The 13,811-nt window shown below is 31.9% G+C and overlaps 1 protein-coding gene across 1 annotated transcript in view; it reads right to left on the bottom strand.

The window, feature by feature from the left end:
- The window catches only part of LOC143234943 (voltage-dependent calcium channel subunit alpha-2/delta-3-like), a 116,941-nt gene that overhangs the window by 70,029 nt on the left and 33,101 nt on the right, over positions 1-13,811 (bottom strand). Inside the window, exons 2-11 of the mRNA XM_076472640.1 lie at positions 12,189-12,270; positions 6,556-6,663; positions 6,129-6,188; positions 5,104-5,287; positions 4,348-4,479; positions 3,710-3,767; positions 2,503-2,653; positions 1,928-2,002; positions 1,366-1,455; positions 1,095-1,208 (exon numbers count right to left, since the gene is read on the bottom strand). Coding sequence (XP_076328755.1) covers positions 1,095-1,208; positions 1,366-1,455; positions 1,928-2,002; positions 2,503-2,653; positions 3,710-3,767; positions 4,348-4,479; positions 5,104-5,287; positions 6,129-6,188; positions 6,556-6,663; positions 12,189-12,270 — 1,054 coding nt within the window. The remainder of the gene's footprint in view (positions 1-1,094; positions 1,209-1,365; positions 1,456-1,927; positions 2,003-2,502; positions 2,654-3,709; positions 3,768-4,347; positions 4,480-5,103; positions 5,288-6,128; positions 6,189-6,555; positions 6,664-12,188; positions 12,271-13,811) is intronic.

The raw sequence follows: 13,811 nt of genomic DNA, 5'->3' as shown, positions 1-13,811 counted from the left end.
TTTGGTACTTCAATAGAACCAAGTATGAACACTAAATCTACGGCTGAATAATAGATTCGCATATATAATATCCCCGAAAAAATAAAATAACATTTTATTCATTCCTGATTTCGGCACCTTTACAAATTCTCGTTGTTTTTATGCAATGAACACTAATAACGGTAACTGTAAACATATTTTTTAAAATTTTTATTTCTGATTTCTAAATTTCATTACGAGTTGGGCAAAAAATGTATGTGACCATCCTTGAGCTACACCAACCTTGCCCTTGGAGTCTGTTTATCGACTTCTTAGGTGTAATACTAAATGCATTAGAACCTGTACATCCTAGCATCTGGTCTACTTGCTGGATAAGCCAGTTGATCGAGTCCCAGTAGGATTTCTATCATACTGGTCATGTATAAGGTAGAGAAGACGGATTTATTATTTTTTTAATAGAGTTTGTTTAATGATGAGGATTTCTCGAAAGTCCTGATAAAGCCTACGATTAAATGTAATTTCATTGAGTTACTGTATTTTCAGAATTCGCCTTTTCTCATGGAATGTAAATTTGTGTTATTTTGTCTGTTGCCACTACAGAAAGTTAACTTAAGACATTAAAAACTCTTTATAGTTTTACTTATTACACTATTTTATCTTCCTTGTAAATACTGTATTTTGCTTACTACGCTTCTACTAAATTACAGCTTTGTTAAGTAAATCCTGAGCTTACAATTCTTGCACCCTTGCTTTATGGCCTAGTATTCACATTTTGCATTTTTGTCTATTGGCCTGGCGTTCTAGTTATTGCATTCTTGCCTGCTGGCCTAGTGGACACTATTCAAGTTGAATTTAATAATAAATTTACAACGTAAATTCATAACTTCCGATTCTTGTAGGTGCCTGATTGGTTAGTGAACATTTGAATATTACAAAAACTTTCTAATCACATAATAACGATTAAAATAGCTGGTTAAAGAAAATGTACTCAGAACTAAACATTTCTGTCGAACGACTTCATTGTTTCTAATAACAATGTTATTTTTCTTTTCATTACAGTATTCTTTTTTTAATATACACATTAGATTTAAAAGATTCTTGTTTTAAAAACTCACCGAGATATTTGGCCAGTTATAGTGGTTAAATATTTCGTCAAAGGTATAAGGAGCGCCATCTGTTACCAACATCAAGGCTTGATTGCATTGGCTACCAGTTTTGGTGAGGTTACACTATATAGAAAGAAACATTGGGAAACCTTACTTCATTAGACAATTAAATTGTATGGCTCAAAATATAATTCAGTAAAACTATATTTTATTTTAAACATAATATCGTAAAAAAATAAATTTTGGTTTAGAAAACTATATAATAATCTTTGTACCTCACCTTTTTTAAAAGTTCAAAGCCTGAGATCAAAGCCTGGCTAAAATTGGCAATATCACGAGTGTCGAGGTTCTCTAAATGTTCATGAAACTCCTAGAAAAATATTATCAAATATATTTAAAGTAGTTTATAAAAACTTAAGAGTCAGGCGCAAAGTGTGTACTATACCTCTAATACATACTTTACTCGATACTCATCTCATATATTGTGTTAAAATACTCGTGTCATATCAGTAATCCCTAACTCATCCACTTAGGCCTGACACAGGAATGTAACACGAACGGTTTCTACGGCTGCAAACTTGGAACGACAATACAAATTTCTTTAAAATTAAATTATATTTATTAAAACTTTTGTTGAGAACATAACGATATTTTATAACATGAGTTTAAAATAATTGTACCTATGATTACCTAAATTTTTGTAATTAACTTTTAATGAAGAACAAATTAAAAGCTTTTCTTGATATTATGAAAAACTTGGCCTTCTTAAGTAGCTTCATTGTAAAAGTGTTTTTTATAGTTTCATTCAGCGTTGAATTAACAAACTTTATCTTCAAACTTACTCTAATATTTTGCTTGTTAGCTTGAACCAAAGTTTCATTAAAACACGGTACAACTGCCTCCACAGTTTCTGAAAACTAAAAAACTGAATTAGAATCGATTGTTGGAATTAGCAACCATAACAAGGTTAGATGACAAGCTACAGATGTTCAGATACAAAGTCAACTTTGGGGTCTGGTACTGAATAAATAATCATTTAACTAGAAACGGAGTTCTATGTTAAAAACAGCGAATTATCTTAACTTTATACTTAAAGGAAATGTAGACCATTGTTATAAAAGAATTACTGAATTAAAAAAAGAACAATAACAAAACAAAAAATCCTTGAAAGTATCACCACTTTACTGCGAGAATTTTCTATCTGCGTTCTTATTCTCGGTTAAAGTGAGAGTTTACTGTCTACATTATAACTCTTTACTTTAAGAGTTTTTTGTCCACATTGTTATATTAACTTACTCTAAGACTTCCTTTGCTATATTTATATGTAATTTTATCACATTAACAAAGTCTTTGTCTAACGTCAGAATATTTAAAAACATTGTTTGCTTTCAACACAGTTAAATAAATTTTCGAGTACCTTTAGCACGTTAACAAAATCGTTGTCTTCTAGTGTGTCCAGAATGGAGTAGACGACACTACGTGCGATATCCTTTCGTAACCCTGTCATGGAACCACTCGTGTCCAATAAGATCACCAAGTCTTTAGGAGAAGCAGCTGCTTTAATATACCTAATAAATCAGAGAGGTAAGAAGTAAAAATGTGTAAAGTTTGGTAACGCGACTGCTAATGTTATACCTAAAATAATAGTGAATTGAGGAGGTTGGTGGTTAAAGAAAATTAGCTAAATGCAACAAGAATATAAATAGATTACAAGAAAGTAGTGGTAACTATGTAGTTCAATCAAACATGGAGTTGGTGTTAACATGCTTTGTTGTCACTATGAGAAAAACTGATATCATGAGTAGGTGAAGTGAGGAAAAAGTGTCATTGACCACTATTAAGTTCTTTACATTTTATAAGCCGCACAATAGCAGGTTTGATACATAAACTTAGTACTCCGAAAATTCTTTAATCTCAAGTATTAAGTTGTAGGTAGCTCCAGTTCAATTTACACTCTGATCAACGTGTGATATTCGGTGCTTTAGTTTAGAAGAATTCCACTCCTCATCGGTAACCCTGAACACAACTTAACTAGACAGATAAACTAGACCTTAATCATAGTGATAGCTGGATTAACATCAAATACTTTACTAGCATTATATCAAGGTTATCGTCACTATTTTATTGTATTTGTGACTCCACTAGTATTGTACTAATGTTAACTTTATTAATTTACTAGCATTATATCAAGGTTATCGTCACTATTTTATTGTATTTGTGACTCCACTAGTATTGTACTAATGTTAACTTTATTAATTTACTAGTATTATATCAAGGTTATCGTCACTATTTTATTGTATTTGTGACTCCACTAGTATTGTACTAATGTTAACTTTATTAACTTACTAGTATTATATCAAGGTTATCGTCACTATTTTATTGTATTTGTGACTCCACTAGTATTGTACTAATGTTAACTTTATTAATTTACTAGTATTATATCAAGGTTATCGTCACTATTTTATTGTATTTGTGACTCCACTAGTATTGTACTAATGTTAACTTTATTAACTTACTAGTATTATATCAAGGTTATCGTCACTATTTTATTGTATTTGTGACTCCACTAGTATTGTACTAATGTTAACTTTATTAATTTACTACGAAGGTGATTCGATACTTACCAGTGCCTAATTCTACAATCGTACAAGTCCGGACCTTCTGTCTGGGGCCATTTTGTCGCTAAGATAATAGAATAAAATCTCCATTATTGGGTGGTTTATTTTCGTTATTATAGAAGATACACTTGCTAATAACACGTCGATAAGATTGTGGTTATGTTTAAAACGGCTTGCTGGATTAAACACCCAACTAATTCTAAAAAACTGCTAAAACTTAAATCCGCTTTCCCATTACAACGTATGGAGTTTTATGTAAACAAAAGTAACAAAATCTCACCATTATTTATTGAAACTCGATCAATCAATAATTGCAACATCCAACATGTGCATCAACTAGACGTGGCCCAGTTTCTTTATTCAAATATTGCTTCTTAATGTTATTTATTTTATCAACTGATATCGTGTTGTATAGAAAGTTGTAACTATTATAAAAGTTAGTGTTCCGTTTATTTGATTTACCACGTCAATGGTGTACTTAGAAAGTCGCGGTACTTTTACGGAGTTTAACGAAATATTTTAGAACGATCATCTGTAGTGTGATTTCTAAAATAAAATTTCTTTCCAAATGTTGACACCTACTAGGATATATACGTCCCATACAAACTAGTGGCATCTGGATGTTCGAGTCGATTGTAACTCACCGGGATAAAGGCGAATAAAGCCGTTCCTACTGCCAAAATATTGCCACGAGAGGTTGGGGTCATTGGCCATATTATCACTAAATTTATGTGTCAGACTTTCGGACCAATGAATAGCATTCATGATATCAGGCGCTAGAAAACAAAATATAGGCTTTATCAGTACAATTTATAGAACAGTTTTGCATATTACCTTATCAGTCAGGTAAAAGTAGTTATTGTCAAAGTGTATGTTAAGAAACAACTACGTTTTGTGTAACTAAATATAGATAAAACATAAACAGGGAAATTAACAAGACAATAAAGTTGTTACTTGCTTCGCCAGACAAATAAATATATAAAGAGATACACACATCGTACAAACAAATACTTAAGTACTCCACAAACAGATAACTGAGAAACATAAATGATGAGATAAATAAACATAATATTTCCACGTCAGTCAGTCAGTAGACACTAAAATGACGTCACGTAAGGGACAATTAACGTTACAATTTGTGTTGTCGTGACGTTAGTAAAAGTCGTTCATGCCATGAATCACTGTAACCTACAAGAGAGCATGCATATGAACTTCAAATATGAAGTAGAAATATCCGTTTCTCCTACTTTGGGTTTTATTAACTCTTGAAAGAGAACAGTTTCGCGGACTCTGCGGAAGTACATCTAATTAAATACTGTAGATAGTTCGATGAAAATAACCAATAGTTTTATACATTAACAATAAAGTATTAATACACAGACCGAGAAAAAATATTCAACCTTTATCATAAACGTTAGTCGGAACGTGCACCACACTGTAGCTACGGTTAACTTTAAACCGCTCAAAGTTGGGGTGAATATCAAGCTCCATAGCTGCCCAGTCAGTGTCCTTATGTTCTTCAGCCTCCTGTGGGAGATCTTCTTCTCTTGGGTCATACAGCTTCTTGGCATTGAAGTACTTCCGCTAAATACCCATTTCGATATATTGACTGATTAAAGTGAAATTAGTATGTATAAAGCATGCATCACAATAATAAAGTATTCTTTCATAATGATCACTAAGTATACACAGCATATACTTCAGGTTTTGTTTAAGTTAGCGAATTCCACAGTAACTTGGTGAAGAATTTCTGTCCTATACCAAAAATGAGGTGATATTGTTAGGCTTAGCATTTATGTAGCTTTTAGTTTTATTCAAAAGAAAAGTTTAAAGAAATATTCAACTGTTTGTTTGAAATTAAGCACAAAGCTACACAATGGGCTACCTGTGCTCTGCCCACCACAGGTATCGAAATCCGGATTCTAGTGTTTAAGCCCGCAGACATATCGCTGTGCCACTGGGAGGCATATTCAACTGAACAAGCGACATTCACACACATAGCCCATTGATTAGCTTTGTTCGAATCAGCAAAAAAAAAAACCAACAGTAAAAACAAGTCAGAGAACACGCGAATAACATTTTTTTAACGTTGTACCACACGATTACAAAATAAACAGTAGTTAAAAAAACGGTAACAATGTGTTTTTTACTTTGGCAAATAAAATTCACAATCACCCAAACTAACGGAACCAAGCGTTAGTTAGCAGTTTTTAGAAACGAACTTGTTTGTTTTTAAGTGCAAAGCTACATAATGAGCTATTAATGCTCAATCAAAACTGGGTATCAAATACAGACTTTTAAAATTATAACCCTGCAGTGTACTACCTGAACAATTAGGAAACAGAAAATAAACACCTTTTAAACAAACAAACAAAACAGTACGACGTTAAAACTAAATTTTAAATAATGGTATGAGTGGCCTTACCTTCAAAGTTTTCTTATATTCGTGTCGGATAACAGCTTCTTCTGCTCCTTCTACGATCCTCTGAAACAGAAGAAAAGAAAATCTGTACAGAATTAACATTCAAGAATAGCTAATACGAAACTTTACTCGTTAAGGTAAATACATCAGTTGACTATAAACAACAGTACACATTTTCTGCTAATCCCTGTTACTATGATATAATTGAAATATACATTATGTACTACTTTATGTTACTATGACGTCATTAAAATATACTTACCATTACTAAGGCGTTATTAGGATATACTTACAGATACTACTCTCCGTTACCAAGGTGTCATTAAAATATACTTACCGTTACTAAGACGTCATTAAGATATATTTACCGTCATCATGGTGTCATTAAGATATACTTACCGTTACGATGGTGTCATTAAGATATACTTACCGACACTGCTCTCTGCTTCTCGTTCAGCATGTTAGTGACATCTTCTATCATAGCTTGTAAAATCAGTTTTCCATCAACCTTAGTAACTTTACTGTCACGGTTGAAATTCTGAAATTGTTACAATAATTTCTTTATTTATTATTCAAGATTAGAACATACTAGTTGAGTTGGGAATAAATTGCATATTTGAGCGATTAAATTTAAAATTTGTATAAATCTAAAAATATCGTAGTGAACAGAATGTACAAACCTGTAAATAATAATGAAAATAGGTGAAAAAACGTGTCAATAATGTATAGATTGGATGTGCTTGTTTGTCAGTTACGTAAGAGATTAATTGTGTAAGTCTTTTAATAATGCTGAAGATATTATATTTTTTTTCCTTTTTACAATCTTAACATTAAATTATGTGCTGTTAAACAGATTAGTTGTGACGACTCCCTCACCAATCTCGTAGGGCATATTCAACTGTACTAGATTTTGTAGGTTATTTGAAATTAAAATGTTATTTTATAAGTGTTAACTTTCCTTTTTGTAAATCCAATGTAAGCTTGTTGACAAAATGTAGAAGTAAGCTGACGGGCTATGGACGATTGAAGAATAGCGACATTATCCTTAAAAAACGGAAGACTGTTAGGCTTAGAAGCACACATTAATAAGTACTTGTACATACACATTACGAATAAGCTGTGTCAACCGATTTTTAATAACTGAGGAATATTTAACAATAAATGGTAAATGAATAGCATCCTTTAGATATTATAACTGGAATAATATTAGACAATTTTCCTCCATTTAAATTTTTAATCAATTATTTTAATAGGAGACCTATTTAAAGACAAAAAAATAATCGATGTTAAAAAATTCCTTATATACACTTTCCTGAGTACTAGATATTTTAAACATACAATGGAACAGTATTTTAACTAAATTATCTTTGGAAACATTTAGAATAAAACTATGAAAATTAAAATATAATCCTGTAAATGCTTCATATATATTTCATATCAGAACTCTCTATTATAGTTATAAATTAGCGTTAGTGCCTCTGGAAAAGGAAGTTCATGTTTTATTGTAAACCTTAATACTGTAAAAATGGAACAGCTTGATCAGAAGTCCTAGAACTAGTAATGGTAATGTCTACATGTCTACAATGTGGAGAGGTTTAAACTATTGAGAACAACTTTCAAACCATTGTATTTTATGATGACAGAAACCTATTGGATAAGGATGATCCAATTACTGAACCCATATGAACTAACTTTATCTTATCATAAAGCTGGCCAAAAAAATATGTATCTTTGGTGGCAAAATTCATCAGTTTCAAGAAGAGCAGTTTAAGCATAGACTCAATGATGGAACTGTTTTCAAACAGTAATTAAGCACTCAGTTGTCTCTTCCAGTGGTATGTTGGTATACAAAGATTCACATCAAAACTCGCACAACGAACATCACTGTAGAATTACCCGTTTTACCCTTATCCTATTACTTATACCCTTACCCAGTTAAGAAATGACAATATTTTTTGTTTTTACACGATCTTATTAAAGCTTTAACTTCTTCATTATTTAAACATATAGCCCTCGTGTAGGTTTGCGCGAAATTAAAAAAACAAACGAACAAAATAAATATTTAAAGTTAGAAAAAAAAACATTATTAAAAAAGTAAGAACTAAACTACTAATACGAGTTCTAATGTTACTGAATTTTTTACCAGAATTATCCCAAATTGTTTGGTGTGATAAATATTCTACAAACTGTTCAAACTGAACAAAATAATCCTCAACATTAGTTTGCTGGGAATACTAAATTTTAACTCCCGAGCTAACACCCTTCCTTTTTTCTCAATATCATTCAAATCATATTTACAAAAATTAATTATAGCATCATCACATTTTTCTCTAAAAGAAGTGGAACCTAATCACCGCCTCATATTATCTAATTTAGCTTATTGCTTATATTTAATCTGTATTAAAATTTTATTATTTTGAGTTGAGCTACAATAATTAAAAACAGGGTGCCTTAAATTAATGAAATCCAGATTTATTTTTCTATAATATAAATATTTCTATATTTCGTCTTGTCAAAAGTGTATCAAGCTGAATTGGTTGCTTAATTTAAAAATGAAGAAACTCATTTTAAATTTTATGGCGTTGCTTAGAAAATCGAAAGTTCTACGTCGAAATTTTAAAATTAAGGGACATTTGGAATCACTGTTTACATTCATTCAAAAGAAAAAAACGTAATTAATTTTTTACATTTTTAGATGTTTTCAGCATTTCTAAAAAGTGTTAATATGTCTTCACAAGTCCCCTGCTGGGTCAGAGATTAAGTCTACGGATTTACATGCTCAAATCAGGGGTTCGATTCCCCTCGCTGGACAAAGCAGATAGCTCAATGTGGCTTTGCTATACAAACACACACACGCACGCTATACTTAAAATAGCGATACTTATCAAACCCAGTAATGGCTTTACCTCACGGAAAATTTAAGAGACATATAAAATTTACAATTACATAAATAATCAACGACATGATGGGAGAAAAAGGAGGGAAAAATATTTTTTAAACAAACTTACATAGTTGAATGATTAGGATGTAAGATCTTCAAAAATAATTTACGTTGCTTGTATTTAATGAGACGTGCTTTAAATTATAAGTAACAATTTCAGTTAAGGTTTTAACATCTGCTGCTGAAGAAATGTTGGAGAAACAATAAGCAACGAATGATTATAAAACATGTTATTTATTCATAACAGCTCGACCTCAGAAACGTGTAATAAATAGCAATTCAGAAATCATTTATTTCTCAAGTCACTAACAACTAAGTCTTTTACTGAATGTCAGTACTCGTCGTTTGTTCTGGACGATAAACGATAATGGATTCTATCGAATTTTATATATACAATACTTGAAGTGTTTTGGTTTAAAACTTGCAATTAAGAGAAATGCATGGAGAGTGGGGGGACACTCGTACCGAACTTGCTAGCTAATAATTTTAGGCCTAATAATTTTATGTTATTCTACCGGATGAAGGTAGATTTTAAAGTTTGTTTGTTTCTCGACGTTCGCGCTAGCCGTCCCTAATTTAGCAGTGTACGAGTAGAAGAAAGGTAACTAGTAATTATCACCCGTCGACAACTCTTGGGTTACTACTTATTAACTGTCACACTATAATGCTCCCACGGCTGAAAGGGCGAACATGTTTAGTGATACGGGGATTTAAACCCACGACGGTCAGATTGCGAGTCAAGCACCCAAACAACCTGGCCATGCCGGACCAGCTTTTAAGCTATTATACTGAATATACGAACAGTGCTTCATATATATTTTTGTCTGTCAGTCGATGTCAACCGATGAATTTTAGCATTGAACGAAGAATTGAATTGTGGAATTAAATATACAAAACTGGAATGTATTTACTATACGAATAAAGAAGGTAATAAAGACCAGAGTAAAAAAAACAACAACAAAGAAAATTACACAAACAAGTAAAATATTATTTTGGAAAACAGTATCAGTAAAATCTAAGACAATTACTGAAACTATGTAACCAACCGAGTTAATAATTAAGTTGTTATTAAACAGTTTTCTAATAAATGCCTTTTCATTATTGGCGTCCCTTATAGGTTTGCCAATTACGGTTCAACACTTGCTATTAAACCATATTGTTCTGTTTATCATTTTTTATAATCTATTTACTTTATACAACTATATATATTTTTCACACTTTCACTTGCTTGTCAGATTTCCTTTGTCTTTTTTTCAATTAACTTTTCCCATTGTTTTTCTTGTTTTTTCAGTTACTTTTTTCCACATTGTCTTTTCTTCTTCTTTTTCGTTGTCTTACTTACCCTTATCTTTATTACCGCCACTGTTATTACACGCCTCTAATTTCGAGCCTTTGCGAGCAAACTAGGGTATGAGAAAAGAAATTAACCTATTTTCCTAATCGTTTCGGTTAACTGTTGCATAGATACGATATTTAAGAATAAAGATTCGTCACATCAAATTTTCAACTTTCAGGCCTACTAGACAGTGCTCGAGAGGAACTAAAGATATGACACAATTGAGGAATATGATATTCGTTTCATGAAATTCCTAACTTGTTACACACAACTTCCAGGTCTATTAGACAGTGCTCCCGGCGAACTGAAGATCTGACACAATTTAGGAGTATGATACTCGTTACATCACATCCTGGCCCAGTATTCAGTAGATGATGGGTTCCCAAAATTTCACATCACAAGGACTCCCAGAAAATATCACATCCTGATTGTGTCACACAACTTATTCAATATATAAATATTGAATATATTAACGGTATTGATTATTTTTGTTGCTACACCTCCTCTTCCCACTGACACTTTCGGTCAATGGGGATCCCAGGTTGGGAACTCGTGTTCCAGACTTTAGTACAAAAGAATACACACACACAAAGTTTAGACTTCTGAAAGTATAGATAATACTGGTTTACGAAGATCTAATAACATTGTGTCACAATAACTTCAATATGATATTCGTTTTGTTGGCCTGAGATAGTACCAAGTGGGGAAACGTAGTGGCCTAGAGTTAAGACTGCCGGACTATGAATCCGACGGTCCATAGGTCCTGTCACAAAAGTATGCTCCATGTCCATGACGATGAAATAATACTTTCGATTAGATTAGCCTAACAGTTAGCTGTAAGTGTTATTGACTATTTGATTTCCTTTCAGCCTATCAGTTCAGAATTAGGACAGATAACAATGACAGCTTTTTTGCAGCTTCGCTTGTATTATTGACACAAATAATTAACTTCAAGTGCAGATAGAGTCAACTTGGGTTAAAATAACTTCAAGTTCAGAGTCATATTGGGTTGAAATAGGTTCAAGTGGAGAGTCATGATGGGATGAAATAGCATCAGGTCGGAAGCTCGTATGTAGTTATATTACTCTTTCACATAGATGTATGAAAAATCAAACAGATCAACATTAATCTCTAATCGAAGATAACTGTCATTCAATGCGAAAAAAGTAATGCGTTTTACGATCATATGGGAAAAAGATGAAATTCCAGTTTACAGATTATGAATGTTACTTTTTAAGTTTGTTACCAATTAAATCAAGACAGAAGATCTAATTGGACAAAATAAAAATTTAGAGGGAAGTATTATTACAAGAAATGAAGCTTTTGTAACTTAAGGGAGTAATAAATGAAAAATAAAGATTTAATATTTAAATTTCTAACTTAAGGAAGTAATAAATGAAACATAAAGATTTAATAGTTAAATTTGCTTTAAATATTGAGAGAAATGTTCACTTTTCAAGATAATAAACCATTACGTGCCCAACGAAGAAAGTTAGATGTCATGAAAACACTTATATTGCAAGATACACGAACACTTATGATCAGGGTAAAGCTATTTTTCTAAAATATTTTAATAGGATAAAATATGTTAAACATATAAGGTTCTATTTATAGCACTCCATTAAAGGACAGGATGATATTAAAAATTAGTGTTATATTTATGTTGCTTTTTTCGGGTAAGACAATATTAAAAGGATAAGGTAATATTTATAACACTCAATAAAGGATAGGATAATATTATAAAGCCTAGGTGATACAGACAGATATTTTAACGATTATTTCTTACATCCTGTATATCTTTGAAGCATGTTGATTGGGCAATCCCTTCTCTAATATCCTGTTCAATTTTGAGAGCCCAGTATTTCACCCTGAAAAAAAAATCGATGTATAAATAATTAAACCTAGAAAAATACATTAATAGTTTATTATTAGTTCATTATTAGTTCATCTTACAGCTAGAAAACAATAGTGAACCAAAAGAAACACAATATTTTCTCTGTAAAAAAATATGATATCAGAACAGAATATTCTGATTTTTGTGCTGTAATGATCGCTGGTATACATCAAATAACTTCATCAAAAGAGAAACACCGGAAATTATTGCCGTTCATAAGATAGTCTTGCCTTATCTTCCTCTAGCGACCTTTTACGATATGATTTCACACTGAATGACAAAACAGCGAAGAATCTAACAGCCGTTCTCAGGCGTTATGTAGTTGAACGTGACGATGTGAAACGATTTGTAATTATACCAACAACTTTTGTTACGAATCAAGAAAAAATATTTACAGACAACACCCACTGTTGTAAACAAACACCTATCTTATTTCGTATTCTTTAAAAGATAACTTTGGAAGTTCGATACCTCTAATGGAAATGGCATAATTAAGTATATTGTGTGGCTCTTGGGTGAAAAAGATAAAACAAAACAAAATTACTCCTTACAATAATAACTGATAGAAAGATGACAAATTTTTACTGATATTAAGAGGATTCCCAAATAATCAGAATGTTGCGTAGAGAACTCATAGCTGTATAAACTGTTTAACTAACATAATGCAAGAAGTATTTTAATTCATTAACAAGTTGCAAAAAAAAGTTCGACTCGTAATCTGAGGGTCGCGGGTTCGAATCCCTGTCGCACCAAAGATGTTCGCCCTTTCAGCCTTTCGTTGGTTAAAGAGTAGCCCAAGAGTTGGCAGTGGGTGGTGATGCCTAGATGCCTTCCCTCTTGTCTCACACTGCTAAATCAGGGACGGCTAGCACAGATAGCCCTTGAGTAGCTTAGCGCAAAATTCAAAAACAAACAAACTTTTACAGATAGGCGAGAATTTATTCTCTAACCCTTAAATAGCAGGAATGTTGTAGATAGCAGCATCAACTAATGTTGGCCGCCGTTTAAGGGCTAAACTGATGTCAACATAAAAGTTATCTTTCCACATGGCTTTCTTTTCTAAACTATGTCTTATAAATACACGTAGTGGTGTAGTGTCTTAAAAGTCAATATGTGAAGTCCGTGGTCGTTAGAATGATGTTTTCGGATTAATACTATTATTTCTATTAAAGTTAGTAGAATGATGTTTTCGGATTAATACTATTATTTCTACATTGGTTTTCAATTCTTTTATCCCTCTTCACTTCCAACACTCCCTTCACAAAACAATAACTTGTTCTGTGAAATGTTCCGTCAAACAGGAACTCTAAATCTAGCTTCAAAAATCTATCTCACTCAGAAAGGGAATGTTGACATATTTGTATCCCACAATTCCCTGAATTGATATTTATTTTACGCAACAGGTTAATGAAATGTGTCTTTCAAAATTATTTATTTTTTATCTACTCCCAAACTTCGTCTTTCTTTCTTTCTTTGTTTTTACAGTAAAGGTGCCTTATTCTGTTGTGAAACAAA

Source organism: Tachypleus tridentatus, chromosome 12, assembly GCF_004210375.1.
Source record: "Tachypleus tridentatus isolate NWPU-2018 chromosome 12, ASM421037v1, whole genome shotgun sequence".
Lineage (NCBI taxonomy): Eukaryota > Metazoa > Arthropoda > Merostomata > Xiphosura > Limulidae > Tachypleus > Tachypleus tridentatus.
The sequence above is the reverse complement of the archived record's forward strand: the minus strand, read 5'-3'. Positions and strand labels throughout refer to the sequence as shown.